This window comes from Diabrotica virgifera, chromosome 3, assembly GCF_917563875.1.
Source record: "Diabrotica virgifera virgifera chromosome 3, PGI_DIABVI_V3a".
NCBI classification, from domain to species: Eukaryota; Metazoa; Arthropoda; class Insecta; order Coleoptera; family Chrysomelidae; genus Diabrotica; species Diabrotica virgifera.
Window position 1 is genome coordinate 22313456 of NC_065445.1, and position 23238 is coordinate 22336693.

Genomic DNA, 23238 nt, shown 5'->3' on the forward strand with positions numbered 1-23238 from the left:
AGCAACTTATTTGTTTATTTTAGAGCATTATAGCATACGAAACTGGTTTAATTCCACCTAATATTCACTTCACTTGCCCAAGAGATGAAATTCTGGGTCTGGTAGAAAAAAGGATGATCGTTGTTACCGAAAAGACACCATTTAAAGACAAAAGAGGATTAATTGGTTTGTATATTATAAAGTTTGTTTAGTAGTAAATGGTTGACTTCAATTAGTGCGGTCGTAAATATTATTAAATTTATCTGACTTGGTCCATTGTTAAGACAGGTCCGGAGCGATAAGCAAACGAGGTAGACAGAGTTGGTCTTTTGACAATTAACACTGACTAGACGGTACTCCTATAATAAAGCAAAGGATCCACAAAATTTACAATAATTACGACGACAAAAACAAAAAAACGGATGTAAAATATATTGCTTTGCCTTATATACCCGAAATTAATGTTTTCAAATGAGTTTTAAAATAAATTGAATCTATTTTAATTGCTAAGATTATAGAAAAACAAACATTCAAACATATTTAAAGGACCCCGCACAAACCTTATGGAAAAGAGGTCCCAGTGGATTTCGTTCATACTTTGGGAAGCATCCTGATACAAAGTTCTCATGGGCACAACTCAATCGTATGAAGGATTTTCAAGATATAGAGGCCCAAACTCGAGAAATTATAAGATTCCAATTCCGTGAGTTACTGGTCATTTGGCAACATGTTGAAGTTTGGATCAAGGACAAGTACTAGTAGTCTAGGATTTTTCCTGGCTATCCATTGCCAGATATGTGGTATTCTCACAGTAACCAGATGGGTATTCTCATTAGTTTTTGGGGCTGCTAAACACAAATACGCCATCAAAACAGACACCGGGGTACCTGGTGCCTAAGGCACGTCATCTTCTGGGGTTTCAGTATCTACTAAATTGGTGCAAGCGGATTACTCTTGTGTTCTTGGGGTTGCTGAACACGAATATGACTTAGATAAAAGACTCTAGAGTATCTAGTGGCCATGATGAATACCACTATTAAAATAGAATGTAGTAAATCGATATTAAAATAAATGAAGGAAAAACATTTTCAGATATAAATTGAGTTTATATTTTTTATAAATAATTAAAACAATAATTGAGTACTTAAGTTACTCACTTAGTGAGTACACACACCAAAGAGTAATCCAAAAGAGCAACCCCAAAAACCTAAGAGTAATCCATTTGATTCCTCTGAAACTCCAGAAGATAACCTGTCTTAGGCACCAGGTGCTCCTGTGTTTGTGCTGATCACGTATTCGTGTTCAGCAACCCCAAAAACCTATAACTAATCCATTTGCATTAATGTAGTACCAAAGACCCTCGAAACTCCAGGAGCCCCTTTCATTGACCTTGGAAATCAGGTGCTCCTGGAGTCGGTTCTGGTGGCATATTCGTGGCAATTAAATGCCGAAAACCATCGAAACTCTAGAAGATGACGTCCCTTGCAGAGACCCTGGCCACCACGTCATCCGGAGGGCAATTTTGATGGCATATTCGTGTTTAGCGATCCCAAAAACCCATGAGTAATCTGTTTATATCAATTGAATGCCGAAAACCCTCGAAACTCTAGAATATGACGTCCATTGAAGGTCAAGGTCAAAGTAAAGGTCGCCATTGGATAGCCAGGAAAAAATCCTAGACTACTAGTACTTTTCCTTGATCCAAACTTCTACATGTTGCCAAATAACCAGTAACTCATGGAATTGGAATCTTATAATTTCCCGAGTTTGGGCCTCTATATCTTGAAAATCCTTCATACGATTGAGTTGTGCCCATGAGAACTTTTTATCTATTTTTTGATGCTTCAAAAAGTATTTTCCCAAAGTATGAACGAAATCCCCTGGAACCTATTTTCCATAAGGATTGTGCGGGGTCTTTTTACCTGAAACCGGGCCTTTTATACTATTGAAGTACCAGTACAAGTATTGACCATTGAAGTCAACCATTTACTGCTAAACAAACTTTACGTACTTATGTAGTAGTTTACCAATAATTTTCCATGGCAATGTTCTTTATGATTTTTTTGTAAAATGCTTAGTTAAAACGTAAAATGCAAATGAATAATTAAAATTGGTAAATAAAAAAACAATTATAGCGTTATAGAATCGAAGCTTGTGATTGTATCCATAATATATTGATAATATTAGCTCGGGAGGTAGTGTCAAATTTGACCGGAGCATTTTAGCATGTCTGTTTTTTTTAACCGGGGCTTTTAGGCAATAAAAGATAAAATATGAAACTAGATGGAAAAATTCTACAACTTATATGCCAAATTTTTATCTCCGTGACTTGCCTCCATGATGGCCTAGAATACCTGGCTCCTGGTTTTCACCCAGGCGAGCAGGGTTCGATTTCCGGCGTCGGATTTTTTTTGTTTTCCCTAAATTTTCACTTTACTATCTCCAACCACCATTTTTTAATAGTAATCTAAATATTTCCCTGTTCTCTATAATATATAAAAATGAAGATTTGTATGTCCTTTATACATAGAATCGTAAACTATGCTTTTGTACATATGATGACCTCAAGCAAAGTTGTTGTACATGAACCCGGGAAAGTTTCTGAGTTAATACGACCAACCTAAGTAATCAATATTTACGCAGACACCACAAAAAATATTGTTTATTAGAAAAAAATGGTTGCTTAGGGTTGTATGTATCTTTTGGTATTACGTCATATAAAATTAAAAAAAAACAGTTTATCCAAAAAAATAAAAAATAATGCTGGGGGGGGGCAACCCCTTTTTCACTTAGATTGGTCGTACCAACTCAGGAACCTTCAGGGGTTCATGTACAACGACTTTGCTTAAGGTCATCATAAATGTAGTTTACGATTCTATAAATGACATCAGACTTTTTTATATTGTGTCGTATAAATAATAAAAACGTAGTATTATACAAATAATTATTTTTCAAATCAAAATGTCAATATTAATAACAATAAAAATTACGACGCCGGGAATCGAACCCGACTCGAGTAGGTGAAAGCCAGGGGCCAGGCATTCTATACTAGGACATTATGGATGTAAGTCACGGAGATAAATATTTGACATATAAGTTGTAGGGTTTTTCCATCTAGTTTCATATTTTATCTTTTCTTGCCTAAAATCCCCGGTTTTGGGCCAGCTGACACATCATCTGTTAATAAGCTTTGGAGCACCTAACTAAATAAAAAAAGCAGTCATGCTAAAATGCTCCGGTCAAATTTGACACTACCTCCCGGGCTATATAGGGAACAATATCCGCAGAAAGTTTGCTATTTTTTTTTAAACAAATTAGCGCTCCGAAATTGTGATTTTTTCTATTATTGCTCTGTAACTCCGAAGATTTTAATTTATACCAAAAACACCCAAATAAAAATTCACAGTAATTTTATTCTGCTTAGAGATGTTTTTTTTCCGATTTGTTTCGCCAAAAATTTTCCTCAAAAAATCCGGGTATCTGGAATCTGTGGGAGTACTTACTATAATATATATTATATTTCACTATTTAGCTATAATATAGTTTAGCTCCCCGTGCGTAACAAGCTTTGAAGTTCAGACGTTCGTCAAGGCGATGTATCTCGAAATGTAACGGTATATCAATTTGTTTATGGATGTTTTAAGCTAACTTTTGCCATATAAAATTAAAATAGAATTGTACATCTTTGAAACTTCTCATAAGCTTTCATCTTATACTTTTTGTTTTTTTAACTTAACCTTTTTAACCTATATATGTCTAACCTATTGAAAAACGCTAAAATGGGCTTTTCTGGGAATTGTGATTTGTTTATTTATTTATTTATTTATTTATTTATTTATTTATTTATTTATTTATTTATTTATTTATTTATTTATTTATTTATTTATTTATTTATTTATTTATTTATTTATTTATTTATTTATTTATTTATTTATTTATTTAACAACGTTCGTCCTAGAATAATCCAAATTATTAAAAAAAGTGATTTTAACCCTTAACTACTGACGTGAATGTTTCAAGAAATAGACGATATATGCAGTATGCCATACCGTTGCCAATTCTCCTTTATTTTCAATATGAATTTGTCTTATACAGGGTGAGTCATGAGGAACTGTACATACTCCTACCTCTTATAGAGGCTCCTATGGGGAATAACAAATGACCATTAAAAAGTGTCTGCTTCCATTGTTTAATAATATACAGGGCGAGTTTCGCATTTTGACAGAAATTTGTATTCGTCATAATTTTTGAACGGTCAGATCGGTGTGTCTCTTATTTTGGTCAATCGTTACACTATTACCACCTAATCAACTGATTTATTCAAACTAGAAAAAAATCAGGTCCGGCTTTAAAAAATTAGTTCATTTGATTTTTAGAAAAAATTTCACCCTGTATACGCTTTTTGAAAACTCTAATATGAATTTTACAAATTAGACAAATAGGCCATTAAAATGGCATATTTATTTTTTCCCCACACGATTACTCAATCTTTTATAAAAAAATCAAATTTGACTATGAATAATTAGAAGTTTGGTAAAGTAAACCATAGATTTAAAAAAAATTAACTTATATTACAAAAATTAATTTTTTTTAAACAAATATTTATGTTACCACCCAATCAACTAATTTATTCAAGCAAGAAAAAAATCAGGTCCGGCTTTAAAAAATTAGTTCGTTTTGGCATTAGAAAAAATTTTACCCTGTATTCGCTTGTTGAAAACTTTAATATAAATTTTACAAATTAGACAAGTAGGCTATTAAAATAGCATATTTATTTTTTTCCCCACACGATTACTTAATTTTTTATAACAAAATTAATTTGACTATGAATAATTAAAAGTTTGGTAAAGTGATAAATTTAAACAAAAATGACTTTAATTACAAAAAATTGTTTTTGAACAATTATTTAATTTATGTTACCACCCAATCAACTGATTAATTAAAACTAGAAAAAAATCAGGTCCGGCTTTAAAAAATTAATTCGTTTAGGTCTTAGAAAAAATTTCACCCTGTATACGCTTTCTGAAAACTCTAATATGAATTTTACAAATTAGACAAATAGGCAATTAAAATGGAATATTTATTTTTTTTCCCACACGATTACTTAATTTTTTCTAAAAAAATCAAATTTGACTACATCATACAAATATTTTATATTGTGTATAGGAATGACTGAAAAATATTTTTGAAAATGTTTTATTGAAAAACAACAGATACAAAATGAAAAAACCTAGTATAACAATATACATATTGTTATTTGTAACATAAAAATATTCGCTAGGAAACATTTCCCATAATTCCAACAAACGTTTTTGTTCGGCTTCAAAGGACATCTATAAATAAGATTTGACCAAAACTTACCGATAAAATGCAATAATAAGATGCTAAATCTTTACCTGAACTGCAAGTTATGCCAATTAAGTAATAACCACACCGTTAGTCGCTACGGAGTCTTGCAGCGAAAATAGCTATAAAACTCACACAACTGTACCCAAGTAGGTAAGAATGTATATATACTAACACGAGGTTAGTTGATAGGAAGAGGTACAGAAAGTGGCGATAGAAAAAACCAGTTATTTTGTAAATCCCGAATGAATAATTCTGTCGTCGGTGTGTGACACCGATAGCGACTAACGGAGGGTTAATAGTGTAACGATTGACCAAAATAAGAGACACATCGATTTGACCGTTCAAAAATTATGACGAATAAAAATTTCTGTCAAAATTCGAAACTCGCCCTGTATATTATTAAACAATGGGAGCAGACACTTTTTAATGGTCATTTGTTGTTCCCTATAGGAGCCTCTATACGAGGAGTATGTACAGCTCCTCATGACTCACCCTGTATCACTCGTATTTGTTCTTTTACATCAACTACGGAATGATTCTTCACACTGCTCTAGAATAAAATACTGCTCCAAATAAAATAAACCTTATTTTTTCAAGAAAATTATGAACGCATGCATAATATTAAATAAATGGTGGAGTTTCTTATAAAATCTTTATAATCTGAATTACAAGAAACTACTAGTGGTAACTAAACAATATGTAATAATAATAATAATATCGTATGGCATTTTTGCCGGGGAGATCCTTTCGGATAGTTCCAGCGCCAATTACATCTTTAACCCTGTTTCAAGTAACTAGTGTCGATGTACACTAGCCCAGGGGGACCGACGGCTTAACGTACTCTCCGAGGCACGGTGAGACGGCTCGTGTCATTATTGGAAATGAAAATGGTTTGTCTTTGGCAGGGATCGAACCCACGTCTACTGGCGTATGAGGCCAGCGTTTATGCCGTTACCCACGGCCGCTCCAACAATATGTAGTAAAATAGTATTGAAAACACTTGAAAGTGGAACAACTGGATGAGCTTGCTGCCAAAACGTAACGACGAAATTCATCCTGTAGGAATAATATAAACAGAATTGACAAGATGTTGATATGTCATAAAAGGGGATGATCTTGTGTTACAAAATTTGAGGGACTTGTCCACGGTTGCTCAGTACGGAAGAGATATGGGAGTGGGTCTTAGAGGGGTGTTACTGATATTCTCTTATTAGCTTAGAAATAGATCAAAATAGAAAATCAAATAGAATTAAAATATTGGGCGCCACCGGTAAGCAAAAAATAGGAACCTAAATATACAAAAATAGAAACATTAAAGAAGATAGCTCAAATCAAAAATTAACAAAAACATAGTCATTACAAAATACATATATTTTAAATGAATGCAAATAAGCGTAACTTACCTTATGTCTTTATTTAGCCAATTATTGCTGTACTTAAGAAACAAGAGAAAGGGAATTAGACAACAATAAAATAATACTTTGCAATGAATCAGACAGTATTTGTTGAAATAAAATAAAATTGAAAAGAACTGTGATTTCTTACAGATTCACAAAAATAAGAGATCTTGTTTACCAAAAAAATAAAAAGTTTACAAAAAAATACCTTGTACGTAGTCCTGCATCTTTTCATGGTTGATTTTCAAAGTCCAAAACACTCAGCTTTCACTGAATTTACATAGAAAGTACAAAAATGGTTGTTTCCATGAAAATTTTCAACAAAAATAAATAAACTTCCAAATGATTGTTCAAAAGTAAATAAACTTTCAAATGATTCTGCTCATATTGACTTTTAAAATATTTAAATAACTTCTAATTAACTTCTTGAAGTACAGTCGACCCCGCTTATTAGAATACCGGTTACAGGAATATTCCAGTTTAAGGGATAGAAATTTGAGGTCCCGAAACGTTTCTACTAGCCATCAATGATCGGTTATTAGAATATCCCGGTTATAGGAATACTTTTCCTTGGCACGAAGGCTATTCCAATAAGCGGGTTCGACTGTATTTATTATTATTATTATTGACAGTTAATTCATGACTGCTTCTAAAAAACACTTAGATAGTGTATTACATACCTAAACACAAAACTAACCAGCTTCTTGCCTGAACGCGGCAACGCCATGATTTCTTCATAAAAACTTCAAAATGCGCTAAATTCTCACTTGGGCTCTTAACCAAAACTCCGAGGCTCAAGGAACTTCTCGCCTCTCCCGATTCCAAAACTTAAATTCTTGACGGCTCAAACTGAACTGAACTGAATCAATGGATCCCCTCAACTCCCTCTCCGCAAAAACGAAACGCCTCTTCCAAAACTATCCCATCTCCTACCAATATTTCTCAATCAACCAATTATAGAATTAAGACACTTCCTTAATTAAAATCTTGACAAAGAAAAACTCACTTAGACATATTCTAAGCCACACCCTCTATGTCCATCAAAAACATCCAATCCAATCATGAAAGCAATAAACAAAACGGATTTTAGTAGATCGTACAACCTTTTTCCCATCAAAATTGCCGATTCAGCTTTTTCATAACCGAGGCCTGTTCTCAGGATAACCTCAACGTTTTTTTCTCAGACGAGTCAGCATAAACAAATCTGGACTTGTTGACCAAACTCAGAGCTCTTATCGAACAATTTATGGCCAAGATTCCTTTGTCGGTCCAAATTAATATAAACATATCGAGGTGCCCTTAAATAATAAACATGAATATCCATCCATGTCATATTCGTGAGAACGAAAAACTGAAATAACTTCTCGAAAACGAATTACGTAATACATGTAAATTGTTTTTATAATTTGTTTAAAAATTGTTACCATAATAAATAGGTTACCATGGAAAATGTTCGGTACACTGTGTATTATTGCCATCATAAGCTACCGATTAAAACAAGTTTCAGCTTTAGGGTATGAAATCGTCCTTTTTCGACAAAATCCACTACATCTGAAATATTACCTACTGATTTAACTTTTTTTAAGGTATTAATAATTTTGGTTTTGGCGGAGGAAATGCTCATGTACTGCTAAAAGCTAATCCTAAAGAAAAAATTAACGGCGGTCTTCCAAAGGACGATATACCACGAGTAATATGTGTCAGTGGTAGAACATCTGAAGCACTTTTGACGATTTTCGATGAGATTAAGTCACATACATTAGATGCTGAATATGTTAGACTATTACATAACGTATTTAGGTGAGTATAAATTGTACTAATACTTATTGTTTAGGACACTTCACCAGTTGGTACAGTGACTTGGTGAATGTCTCTTGTTCTTCACATGAGATGGGAACCAGCTTCTGTAGTGGTTGATACGAAGACTCTGATTACCTTTGTCGAGTCGAAGCAAGGTGTAAATCGGTGTTGAAGTGAATAATAAATGGAGATAATTGTTTTATTTTATAACACAAAACACCGTTTACAAACACTGTACAATAATAACGATTACTAATTTTAATATACAACTTTGCTATGTTTTAGCGAACCGTAAGTAAGTTGGACCGTGTTATGAGTGTCAAACTTAAACGTGGTAGTGAGATAATCGATAACAATTCGCGTAATAAACGTGAAATTGTCCAAACTATAGATATTACGTTCTTTAACAGTAAAATATTGCAAAACCTCTACATTTTAAAGAACCGCTTGGATTGACATGAAATTTGGCATACACATAGCTAACAAGTCAGAGAAAAAAAGTGATATTGTGCCGATATGTTCTTTTGCCCCGGGGGTGCTTTTCACCCCCTCTCGGGGGTGAAAAAATATTCGTCCAAAGTAAGTCCGGAAATGGATAAACTGACTAATTTTAAGTAACTTTTGTTCTATAGGTTTTTTTCACTAAATCAATACTTTTCGAGTTATTTACCAGTGAATATGTTCATTTTTTCAACAAAATAACCACGCTTTTAGACGGTTTTTCACAAATAACTCAAATAATAAGTATTTTCTGGGAAAAACATTTCTAGCAAAAATATAGCCTATAAAAAATTTTAAAAAACGGTGTAAATATCACGTATCTGTACGTAGTAGAAGCAGAGTTATAACTAATTAAAAATTGGTTCATATTCGTCAAATTCTAAATGGAATATTTTAACGTGAAGTAACCAAAAATGAAACACATTTTGGGGAAAACTCATAACAACTTAATTAAAGTGTATAAAAAAAGCTTCATTTTTGTTTTATAAAAAAATATTCTAGCATCAAAAGTAAACAAGTTACGCTCAAAATAAAGTTAGTCCCTTTTTTTTGCTAAAAAATCGGGAAAATCACCCCCTAATTAGTATCTCAAATGAACTTAATCGTTACGACTTCACAAGTTTCTTGACTCGTGTATGTATTGTTTATAGGATCTGTAAGTTTCATCGGTTCAAAGTCCTTATTTTTGAAAGGGCTCTAGTTAAAAGGGGTTGAACGAGTCACTGATCACGAATGTATGCAAATTTAGAAACACCAAATCTTAATCAATTTTTGTCTAACAGAGAAACAAAAAAATACGTGATATTCAGAACAGCAATACTGACTTTTTTGTTTTTAGAGATTTTTGGTATCTCTAGCAATTTTTAAGTTATTTGGAAAAAATGCATATTTTTCAAAATTAAAATTTTTGAAAATTTTAAGTTAAAACGAATTTTTTTAAAAAATAAGCACTTTGAATCGATGAAACTTACAGATCATATAAACTCAACATAAGCAAAATAATTTGTGGAGCGGTAACGATTAATTTCATTTAAGTTGCTAATTAGGGGGTGGTCTTCCCGATTTTTTTTTTGACAAAACAAAAGTGACCAACTTTATTTTGAGAGTAACTTGCTTAAATTTAATGCTAGAAACTTTTTATAAAAACAAAAATAAAGCTTTTTTTAAACACTTTAAAAAGTTATAATGGGTTTTCCCCAAAGATTGCTTAATTTTTTGGATATTTCATTTCGAAATATTCTATTTGAAATTTGGTGAATATGAATCTATTTTTCATTGGCTATAACTCAGGTTCTACGAGGTCCAGAGACCAAACGCGTACACCATGTTTTTTACTTTTTTACATGCTATATTTTTGCTAAAAACGTTTTTTTCGATAACATACTTACTTTTTGAGTTATTTGCGAAAAACCGTCTAAAAATGTAGTTGTTTTGTTGAAAAATGAACATATTCACTCGCAAATAACTCGAGAAGTGTTGACTTGGCGAAAAAGCTCTATAGAACAAAAGTTACATAAAATTAGTCAGTTTATCCATTTCCGGACTTATTTTGGACATATATTTTTTCACCGCCAAGAGGGGGTGAAAGTCACCCCCAGGGGAAAAGCACACATCGGCACAATATCACTTTTTTTCTTTGACATGTAAGCTATGCGTATGCCAAATTTCATATCAATCCAAGCGGTTCTTTAAAATTTAGAGCAAAAACCGTGAAAGAATGGACTAAGACGTACGAGAGTAACGAGAGAATTGTGAATATAGTTCAGAGAAATAAGGAAAAAAAAATATCCTGTTGGTGACACAACCCCCTCCAGGCCGAAACCAAATTTTTTGAGTAGTATGGACATCTGTATTAATAACCTATATGTTTCCTGCAGCCGATTTTGATGATATACATAGTTATAAACAAATGAAAATCAAAAAACGGTAAATTTTCGTTTTTTCGTCTATAACCAAAAAGTTAAGCATTTTAAACAAATTTTAGAGTGAGAAACTCATAAACCGTATAAAAAACTTCAATATGACGTTCGCTGAATATGTCTTTCCTTATTGGTTGCTTCGAAAATTGCAAAATAAATCATAAATTTTAAGTTTTTTTAAATATTCATAACTTAAAAAAAAAATAAAAAAAAAATATTCATAACTGTAAAAATTAAATTAGAACGTTCTTATTACACGGAATTCTGAGACTTCTGATGCTTAAATCATACCCTAAATTTCAAAGTAATTGGTCAGAAAGGTATTTAATTTGTTTATCCCAAATTAATTTTTTTTGCAACGCTATAAGTCAGAAAATGATGAAGTTACACTAATACTTTGGATAGTTTATGAAAGAAGAAGATTTATACTATTAACTTAATTTAAAAAAATGAAAAAAAAATAATTCTAAATACTGCAAAATTATTTTTCAAAAACATGTAAATTAAAAAAATCAGGGGACTAACTTCGTCCCTAATTGTCCTAGGACAATTGTTTTTCTTTCTAAATATGTATAAAAATTCAGTCTTTCCAAATATGAAAAAATAATTTTTCTACGGGTAACGGTTAAAAAGTTATTCTAATTGTTTTTAAGTAAGCATTAGGTTTTTGCAAAATAATTTTACACTGTTTAAAATTAATTTTTGTCATTTTTGTTTAATTAAGTTAATAGTATAAATGTTCTTCTTTCATAACCTGTCCGAAGTATAACTGTAACCTCATAATTTTCTGATTTGTGTTGCAAAAGTGTTGCAAAAAAAATGAATTTGGGAAAAGCAAATTAAATAACTTTTAAACTATTTGACCAATTGCTTTAAAATTTAAAATATGATTTAAGCACAAGAAATTTTTGCATTCCGTGCAATAAGAAGGTTCTAACTTAATTTTTACATAAGTTATGAACATTTATATAAACTCAAAATTTATTAATTATTTTGCAATTTTCTAAGCAACAAATAAGGATAGACGTATTCAGCGAACGCCATATTGAAGTTTTTTATATGATTTATGAGTTTCTTACTCTCAAATTTGTTTAGAATATTTCACTTTTTAGTAATAGACGAGAAAGCGAAAATTTACCGTTTTTTGATCTTCATGTGTTTATAACTATGTATATCATCAAAATCGGCTGCAGGAAACATGTGTTATTAACCCGCCGTTAGTCGCTATCGGTGTCACACACCGACGACAGAATTATTCATTCGGGATTTACAAAATAACTGGTTTTTTCTATCGCCACTTTCTGTACCTCTTCCTATCAACTAACTTCATGTTGGTATAAATTATTACCTACTTGGGTACAATTGTGCGAGTTTTATAGCTACTTTCGGTGCAAGACTCCGTAGCGACTAACAGTGTGGTTATTACTTTATTGGCATAAGTTGCAGTTCAGGTAAAGATTTAGCATCTTATTATTGCATTTTATCGATAAGCTTTGGTCAAATCTTATTTATAGATGTCCTTTGAAGCCGAACAAAAACGTTTGTTGGAATTATGGGAAATGGTTCCTAGCGACGATGAAAATTATTTTGACGATGAGGGAAGTGAAAATGAAATCGATCAAATTGTTATACTAGGGTTTTTCATTTTATATCATTGTTATTCAATAAAACATTTTCAAAAATATTATTCAGTCATTCCTATACACAATATGGAATATTTGTATGAATTTTATAGCAATAACTATTTTTTTTAAATTGTCGGTCTCTGACACCGTAGCGACTCTTGATGCTCCGTTTATCCTAGCGACTAACGGAGGGTTAATATAGATGTCCATACTACTCGAAAGATTTGGTTTCGGCCTGGAGGGGAATGTGTCACGAGAAAAATCTTATTTCTCTGGACTACAACGGAAATACGGAGGACTCCAATGGATTAGTAATTTAACGGCTTTTCCCATATTCGAGTTAATTGGAAGCTGCAAAAGGGCAGTTGTCGAACATGCGTATTCATTTAAGAAGTAGTAGAAGATGCGATAAATTATACTGAGATCATATAAGTAAGGAAATATGTTTATCGATATGTCACAAAGTTGTGACACATATTAAGAACAACTGATAGTTTTACCTACTCTAGAAGCCGGTTGTTCTAGTTAATTCTAGAACAGTCGTCATACAGCAACGGTATTTACTGTATATCATCGATTAGCTAGGTTAAAAATCCTTGGAACCTGAGATTCAATCACTTAATCACTATATTTTATCACTTAACAATTTGTCACTTAACATTTTGTCACTTAACATTTGCCACTTAACAATTGTCACTTAACATTTTGTCATTTTTGTCAATTAATAATAATACAACATATTCCTAAAAAGAACAACTAAAAGATCAACTACTATTTCAGACATATAATGAGCGGTCTCAAAAATAAGTGCTACAAAATATATTATGCAAGAGAAACTAGCAGGCAAGCGCAGTCCAGGACGAAGAAAGACTTCATAGTTGAAGAACTTGCGAGATTGGGATGATGCTGATACAAGCATGCGATTCAGTGTGTCTGTAAATAAAATTGTAAAAGATAGCTACGATTGTAACCAACGTTCTGATAGGACATGGTATGGTTCAAGTGGAAATCGGTGGGACTGTGCATTTTATCAATGAAATTAGATACGTCTCAGACACTTAAGAAGCCTCTAACGATAAAATGTTTTAACATCGCATTAATCATTGTAAATTAGTAGACGGTTATTAGTACAGTGAAAATAATAAGACGAGAACTAGACGATAATGATTATAATGAATAAATTTTAAAGTTTTTGCTACTTTAATGACAAAAAAAAACAAGCTCATTAGCAGAAACCAATTCAAAATTATTTTGCACATCATATGTGAAACATTATTTGGTTGAAAAATCTCATTTTTGTTGGCACAAAAATATATTAATTTGTCTGGACTAAATTACAGTTCTGTTATTCTTGTTACTATCAACATTCACACAGTGTTGCCAAACTGAATTTTGTTATTTTGGGTGTAAATTTTTTCCACGGATCTCCGAGGGTACAATACATAAAAAATACCATCCTATCATTCAGAGTACCATTTTACTTTTTTATTTTAATTTCTTTTCATTTCAGAAAACCAATTCTAAACCATCGCTGTAGGGGTTATTCTATAGTAGCAAAATCTGGAGAAATATATAGATTTACAGGAAATTCTCCTGAAAAGAAACCACAGTTATCCTTCGCTTTTGGTGAACTAAATGAATGGTTCGAGCTAGCACAATGTCTTAAACTGATACCTGCGTTTGCTGTTACGTTAGAAAAGTAAGTTTGTATTTTTATTATTCATAGTGGTATTTCCTTGATAATTTTTTTTGAAATTTTAAATTTTAAAAAACATTTCTTAAAATCATAGGTCATGAATATTTAGTCTAAGAGCTAGTGAACCCTCCGACTAACGGTCTTCCTGTAAGGCTAGAAATTGGTCTAGTTATAATTCATACCATACCAAGGCTATAAACCATGACCTGGCAGGATCAGCCGTGCACGTGTATCTACCAGGTGAATCGAAAAGTGCAAATTTAGGCGGTAAAATAAACTTTCTCCTGTAAAGTTTAAATTTAAGTATGTGTTTGAGTAAGTCATTTAGAAGAAATGTCTACAATGACAGGCGATTCTGAAGAGCATAAGACCTTGCCAGGCGAGGGGAAAGATTACGGGTTTTTCCTAAAATTATCTTTTTTGCATCGAACAAAGTTTTTTAGGTTTTTTGAATGATTCCAAACAGAAAAGGTCTTTAGTGACTTTTCTCTTAGGTTAATAGTTTTTGTTATACCTTGCGAAATCGGCCATTTTTAACCCAAATAGGATATTTAACTAAAAATTTCAATGTTGGTAAGGTAGGTAGATATTTTTTAAACATTGATTGATGAAATCCCGAAGAGTTCTTTGCAATAAATATCGAAAACCCATTTGTTTTTTAATTGCCAATCAAACGGGCGCGACACTGTAGTATAAATGAGGACGTTTGAGTGTGCATAAATTCATTATCTCGAGAATGGGCAAATTTGAAGAGAAATCCTCAAGCAGGTCGATTTTTATCTTTAAATTAGGACTTTTTGGCATATATAATACTAGTGACGTCATCCATCTGGGCGTGATGACGTAATCGATGATTTTTTTAAATGAGAGTAGGGGTTGTGTGATTGCTCATTTGAAAGGTTATTTAATTCTCTATTCAGTAATATAAACCTTAACATAATTATTTATACAACGTGTACAAACAATTTTTTTTCTTTTTGTCTAAATTAATTTAATAAAACATTTTTTGTACACCCTGTATAAATAATTATGTTAATGTCTATATTACTGAATATAAAATTAAATAACCTTTCAAATGAGCTATCACACAACCCCTACTCTCCTTTAAAAAATCATATATTACGTCATCACGCCCAGACGGATGACGTCACTAGTATTATATATATGCCAAAAAGTCCTAAATTAAGAATAAAAATCGACCTGTCTGAGGATTTCTCTTCAAATTTGCCCTTTCTCGAGATAATGAATTTATGCAAACTCAAACGTCCTCACTTATACTACAGTGTCGCGCCCGCTTGATTAGCAATTAAAAAACAAAGGGGTTTTCGATATTGTATTGCAAAAACTCTTCGGGATTTCATCAAACAATGTTTAAATAATATTTACCTACCTTGGCAACATTGAAATTTTTAGTTAAATGTCCGATTTAGGGTTAAAAATGGCCGATTTCGCAATTTTCAAAATTTTTAATCGCTTATACACTCACCGGCAGAGAAAACGGGCACCCCAAAAAATGGGTCATTTTTAATGTCTTGTATTTCCTAAACCTGATGTCCGATTTAAGTAATTTTTTTAATATTTTATAGCCTTATTCTTTATCAATATCGCTGTAATAATATTGTTGCTAGACAGGTACATTGTCATTGTATACAGGGTGTACGAATCAAACTGTGTTTTTTTCTCAAACTTTGGAACACCCTGTGGAATGTTCTAGCTTTTATAAAATACTGAAATTATAACCAAACTATAGCCTCAGGTTTTCTCAACATTCTGTTTTTTTATTCATTCGCTTATATTGGATAATAAAAAAGTTAAGCACTTTAACAACTACCCCTGTTTTCCGTTAATACAGGGTGTTTTTAAATAAGTACGGCAAACTTTAAAGGGTAATTCTGCATGATAAAATAATGACAGTTTGCTTTATAAACGTATGCCCGCAAATGCTTCGTTTCCGAGATAGGGGGTGTTGAAATTGTTCTTACAAACTGACGATTTATTTATTTCTCTAAAACGGTTTGTGATATGCAAATGAAATTTGGTAGATTTTAAGAGGTAGTTATTGTGCATTTTTTGGCATATAATTAAGAATTTTATATTCACCATTGGCGTGCATACGGGTATAAATATTTTAGATATATCCCGTATGCACGCCAATGGGGAATATAAAATTCTCAATTGTATGCCAAAAAATGCGCAATAACTAGCTCTTAAAATCTACCAAATTTCATTTGCATATCACAAACCGTTTTAGAGCAATAAATAAATCGTCAGTTTGTAAGAACAATTTCAACACCCCCTATCTCAGAAACGAAGTATTTGCGGGCATAAGTTTATAAAGCAAACTGTCATTATTTTATCATGCAGAATTATCCCGTAAAGCTTGCCGTACTTATTGAAAAACACCCTGTATTGACGAAAAACAGGGGTAGTTGTTAAAGTGCCTAACTTTTTTATTATCCAACATAAGCGAATGAATAAAAAAAAGAATGTTAAGAAAGTCTGTGGCTATAGTTGGGTTTTAATTTTAGTGTTTTATAGAAGCTAGAACATTCCACAGGGTGTTCCAAATTTTGAGAAAAAAACACAGTTTGATTCGTACACTCTGTATACAATGACAATGTACCTGTCTAGCAACAATATTATTACAGCGATATTGATAAAGAAAAAGACTATAACATATTAAAAAGTTACTTAAATCGGACATCAGGTTTAGGAAATACAAGACATTAAAAATGACCCATTTTTGGGGTGCCCGTTTTCTCTGCCGGTGAGTGTATTATAACAAAAACTATTCACTTAAGAGAAAAATCAACAAAGACCTTTTCTGTTTGGAATTATTCAAAAAACCTAAAAAAACTTTGTTCGATGCAAAAAAAATAATTTTAGGAAAAACCCATAATCTTTCCCCTCGCCTGGCAAGGTCTTATATTCTTATTTTACCCACTAAATTTGCACTTTTCGATTCACCTGGTAGATACACGTGCACGGCTGATGCCTGCCAGGTCATGGTTTTTAGCCTTGGGATGCTATGAATTTTCACTAGACAAATTTCTAGCCTTACAGGACGACCGTTAGTCGGAGGGTTCACTAGCTCTTAGACTAATTATACATTTGTTCATTTTTAGGGCACATAAAATTCTGCTTCCCAAAGGAATTAATATCAATGATGCTCTCGAAGCACATGAATCAGGTAGCCCTAAATATCAAATACTGGGAAGTATATTAGTTCAACTTGGTGTAATAGATATTTTCAAAATGTTGGAAATTGAGCCAACAAACTGTTTTGGATTCTCTTTCGGGGAACTACTGGCTGCGCACTTTAACGATATATTAACTTTTAAACAAACTCTTGAATGTGCCTGTATTATTAACGACGTCGTTGAGAAAGTAAATGGTACTTGTAAAGGAAGAGAAATAAATATTGTAAGTACCATTGTTTTTATTCAATTTTTGTAGACTTTTTCAGCTTGTTCTTAGTTTTTTAATAATTTACTTTTCCTTCTATTCTCAGTCCTAGATTGGAATTTCTGTAATAAAAAAAAATCTCATTTTGAAAAATGCTGCTCTGGCCATTTTTATGCATCTGTTAACCTTCCGCTATGTTCTCAAATTATTCTTGAAAATAATACATTGTCGTAAACATAAAAAACCTGGAAGTAGAAATAGAAGTACGGACTGGAAACCAGCGAGACGTTATTTCATATATGCCTGATTGCACCAACAGATCTTAAGCTTAAGACGTGCCTTAGGCCCGGCGCAAATTGAACCTAAGCGAGACACAACCAGCGTCGGCGGACTGCGTAAACCGTTCTGCGCATCAGTCATCACCGCCAGATGTTTATTTTTACGTGTTTTTGTTTGCGAGATGGAAGTATCTGAAATGAATACGGATGGTATTTATGATAAACGGCGATATATTTTACACTATCTTTATGAATAACCTTTTATTGCTCTGTTTTATCAATCAGCACTACTCAACAAGTTTTCGTTTATTCGTTTTAATATTTTATTGCAATAGTAGGGAATATAATATATCTGATTAAAACAGTGAATTTATTACATGTTAATTATTTTTAATTTCTTGTGACGTATCTAATGTAGGTTTAGCCAATAAATCAAAGTTATGCGTTTACAAGAGCATATTGTTTGAAAAATAAGGAGTACCATAATGTGTCATAATAATTATAATCTCCACATAGATCCACACAATCATTGGAAAATGATTCATGATATTTAAAAATATCTGTTAATGAAACTGTTATCGACAAAGTGGATCAATTTCAAACTTGTCATCATATTAGACTTTTGTTTATCGTTAAAAATTAAATGATGGTTGTGAATTGTATTTTTTGTGTTATTTAATATTTTAGCAAAATACATAATCCGCAAAAATCTTATTTAAAACATGCGAACCGTTTTTGGAATCACAGTCAATGCAGTGTTTAACTTATGCTTGTTATTATAAAGGTATGTAGCACGGGCGTAGCCAGGGGGGTTTTGGGGTTCAAACCCCCCCCCCCCCCCGAAAAGTTAAGATATTAACATATTTCAAATTTTTATTATGAATATAAAGGTTATTTTATGTAGTTTTAGTCGTTTTACTTTTTTGAACCCCCTCCGAAACTAAAACCTGGCTACGCCTGTGGTATGTAGAAATAAAATACTTAGTGTAAGATATGCACCCGCTTATGATCAAATTGGATGTTTTCGAAAGTCATACCGCTACGACTACTAGGGCCGTGTAAGATATTTTTAAAACGTTACTAGTTACAAGTACGGAACTACCGATTTTAAGTTGCCTACTCAATTCAGTACAAGGAACAGATACTACATCTGTATTTTATAATCAGTACCACTTAAAACCGGTATCAAAAGTAACCGTTACATGTCCGCACTGATTTTGCCCGTCTCTATTCGCCAAGTCGATGGCCAACGGTTGGGCTGGTTTGTGTTCAATATGCGGCACGCTAGAAAAATAAATGCACGGGTTACCCGTCTAGCCGGCGCAGGTTGTGACTCGTTTAGGTTCAATTTGCGCCGCGCCTTAGCTTACGAAACATATACGTTACACCATTGAGTCTTAGATCAATTTTCAGCATATCGCAATGGATTGCCGCATTTCAATATATAGGTATTTAAACAAATAATGTTATTTATAGGTTAACAATATGGTCAACAACCATGTAACCAGCAATGTATCCTCTTTATTGGATCAATTTAGAGCAAACTTTGGATCAGTGGAATCTTCTTCAATAAGTAAGTATATTAGTATATAGGACGTCTTGTTCTTTATTCTTTTATTTTTAATTTACAATTTACTGTATATGTTATAGTCAAAGCCCGAATTTCAGGCACTCCTAGGTTTGACTAGGCTATCCTCAGGTCTGACTGACGGTCTCAGTCAAAGCCCGAAATAAGTTACAGTTTCGGATTTTGACTAGTCAAACCTAGGAGAGACTAAGTTGGTCAGGCAAAGGTCGAAATTTAATTTTATGAAATCGGGGTTTGACTTGTCACACCCCGATCAGCTATTTTGTTAGATTATTTTTAATAAAAGTCATTTTTTACGAACATAGAGTTGCACAATACGTTAGACGTTTTACACTTACATAATTTTGTAGAGCATTATTTCTTATTGCAGTAGCATTTTGCCTGGTCTTCCAAATTTAGAATCTTTTGTACTAATTTTGAAGAGCGTTTCTTATTGCAGTAGCATTTTATAAAGCCTCTTTTGAACTAATTTCTCTTATAGGCATCTTAACATCTGGAACATTTTCGTTATTAAGGAAATTATCTGCATTCTCTTATTTGATTTCTTGAAAAAAGTGTGTTTATTAGCTTTGAAAGAAGATATTGCAATCGGAGAAAAAACTAATGGTTACTATACTAATACAACGCTAATACTAATACTAACGAAGCATCTGGACTGTCGTCATTTAGAGAGGAAGAAAATTTTCAAACAATTCAGATTATTTCTTCAGATGTGGTTTGTTGTATTTGACAAAAAGAAAGCTCTGAAGCACATACGTGCATAATTTGTAATCAGGTGGTACATGTTGTGTGTTCTGACAGCACACTTGGTACTTGGTGCATAATATGAAGGTTTTGAAAGAAATGTTACATGCATGCGTTATGCACAGACACAAAAGAAAATAAATAGAGGAAAGGCGATTGAAGGTTTTCATGCCCAGGCAATGCTATGAAACAATTAAGTAAAACAAAATTCATCCAACTTCGATCGGAAAAACTGTAACAATACCTACCTATAGTATAGGATTGCTCCGGATTCGAACTCAAGAACTCTCGATCTCTAGCAGGGTTGTTTCGTTTTAAACATTTTGTTTTAATCAACAAAACTTAATACATTTTGCATACAAGAGTTAATCAATTTCTTAAAATTGTTTCAGTCTCATAGTAATATTGAAATTTAAATCATCAATCTGATCAGTCACGTCACCGCTGATGGAATTAAGTTATTTAAACATTGAAACCAACTTAGAAGCTTTGACATTGCCTAGTGGGCCTAGCCGATTACGTAGTTTGGAATGGTAAACCGTACGATGAGAAGAGTCTTTCTATGTTGGCTGACGATGCAATAGCTCTGTGAAGCTGTTTAGCAAGTTTCAATGCTGTAGTATTTATATTTTTCTTAGAACCCCACCATGCCAATGGTTTTACTTCTCAGTTAGATGTTTAGAAAACATATGGTTTAAAGGGTACACACTTTGCCTGGTAATAATAATAACTGAAAATGCTTCTAGATGATAATTTATAATGGATCGATGATCAAGAAAATTTGCCAAAAAATGAGCTGGGGTCACCACAAAATAACTGACAGTAGACGTTATTGCAATAGCTAACTTGCAATGCGAATTGATAAATAATAAATAGTCTGGGGTTCCCCAGGCAATTTCTTATCTATTATTTAGTAGAATAATAGATAAAACACCTTCAATAATTAATGTTATGTTTAAGAAAATATGATTTAAACAATGCTTTCTTCTAAGTTTTATTTGTTTAAAATATTAAATTTAAAAACAAAACAAAATTTAAAGCAAAAAAAGGTTTAAAACAAAAAACATGTGTTTTAAACAAGTTTTATTTGTTTAAATAATTTAAAAACAAAAAAAAAACATGTTTAAAACGTTTAAAACAAAAAAAAAACATGTGTTTTGTTTAAAATTAAAAAAACATGTTTTTTTGCAACCCTGATCTCTAGCCGAATGCTATACCAAATACGCTAGGAGGACTGTATCTGTATCGGTTCGGACGTACCTAATGACAATTCACGGTAACAAACAGATAAGGTGAAGTATAATAAATATTCAATAAAATGTTTTCTCATCTTACTCCTGAATAAGACAAATCCAAAGACACAAAAATTATAATAAATATATTTACTAAAAACACTAATATATTCTTTTCACACCTTTTCTTGCACTGATATATTTATACATAACTTGAAAGATTTAGCAACTAAACGCCATACTGTCTGTGTGCGCATGCGCGCAGTATTATGAAATTTTACTCTCAATCGCGCCTAAAGAATTACAACTTCAAAAAAAATGTTAAGATGAACAATGACGCAACTATGGATGGGGTTGAAATTAGGGAATTAAATTGAGATAATGACATTCGAACCACCATAGATGAAAATAAAAGCCAGCGTTGTAAGGATAAATGTCATGCCGATGCTCCTGGACGATTACTCTTCATTTATTCACTATTTTGCGTTTTTTGCAATTAAGTCAATATTCTTCTGGGACGGCGACTTGAAAATATTTAAGCAATAAATTGCTTCTATTTCTATCATAGTCTTGAAAAATATAAATGTTAAATCAATTTTTTTAGTATATGTATTCTTTGTCCATTTTTAAAACTAAAATTTAGTAATAACTTCTTTAATCGTTTAATAATGTTTTTAGAAATAGAATTATCGGCCAACTTGTCACACATTCTAGAAAATCCTACCAACGGAAAATATAAGAAAGATTTCAAAACAGCCGATTACTTCATCAAAGCTTTGGTTAACGGCATTTCCAATAAATTAGAGCATACGAAAAGTAATTCATTAGTGCTCACTTTTGGTTCAATTACAACATTAGATGTTGCTCCTGATGATGTTGAAGTTATTCCATTGGTTTCTGAACATGAGGACAACTATTTAACCGGATTTTTAAAAATTTTGGGAATGTAAGTAGTATACGTTAAAATAAAAAGATACAATGAAAGTAAAGATGAATCAGATTTGAGTACAGAACAGAACATTGGAGCACCTCTCTAGAGGCACTGAAATGGAATCAAATATTTTCATCTCTTCGATGTAATTATTCAAATCTAACAATAAAACACTGAAAACGTTTGTTTTCTATACTTCCACAAAATTTATTATAACAAAGTGACTACAGCTGTTTCGGCAGAGTGCCTTTCTCAAGTGATATATTTTACAATGTGTTTGCCTTTTTAAGTCTTCAACTGAAGAGGTTGAGGAGTGGGGAGTTGTTTGTCTCGAGTTGGTCGAATTATATCTGTATTCAGAATTATATCTGTATTTTTCAGTTTATTAATTTCCATAGATTCTAAAAAAGATAGCTTAAGGCCTTTATTTTGAATATGCAGAATTTGAAACTCTTCATTGAAAGAATGATTATGATCTAGAAGGTGAAGTGCGTATGTAGAAGTGTCTGTTTTTCTATTGTTGAATGCCATTTTGTGTTCTGCTATCCGTTTGTCAAAAGTTCTGCCAGTTTGACCGATGTACGTTTTCGGACAGTCACCACAAGTTAGTTTGTACACACCACTCTGTAGTTGCTTTCTCTTTCGGCTTTTATTGTTCTTAATATATTTGCTTAAGTTGTTGTTAGTTCTGAAAGCTGGTGTTATTCCTTTCTTTTTTATGTATCTGGCTATTTTTGTTGTTATCTTGCCATTATATGTGAGAGAGCAGAAGGTACTGGGTTCTTTCTGTGGTG

General features: G+C 32.3%; 1 protein-coding gene across 3 annotated transcripts in view; it reads left to right on the plus strand.

Moving 5' to 3' along the window:
- LOC114325674 (fatty acid synthase) overlaps positions 1-23238 on the plus strand; it is a 239338-nt gene that overhangs the window by 67597 nt on the left and 148503 nt on the right. For all 3 annotated transcript variants that reach the window (XM_050646364.1, XM_050646363.1, XM_050646365.1), the window contains 6 exons: positions 24-165; positions 8312-8525; positions 14081-14269; positions 17392-17689; positions 19426-19522; positions 22192-22459. In XM_050646364.1, coding sequence (XP_050502321.1) covers positions 24-165; positions 8312-8525; positions 14081-14269; positions 17392-17689; positions 19426-19522; positions 22192-22459 — 1208 coding nt within the window. The remainder of the gene's footprint in view (positions 1-23; positions 166-8311; positions 8526-14080; positions 14270-17391; positions 17690-19425; positions 19523-22191; positions 22460-23238) is intronic.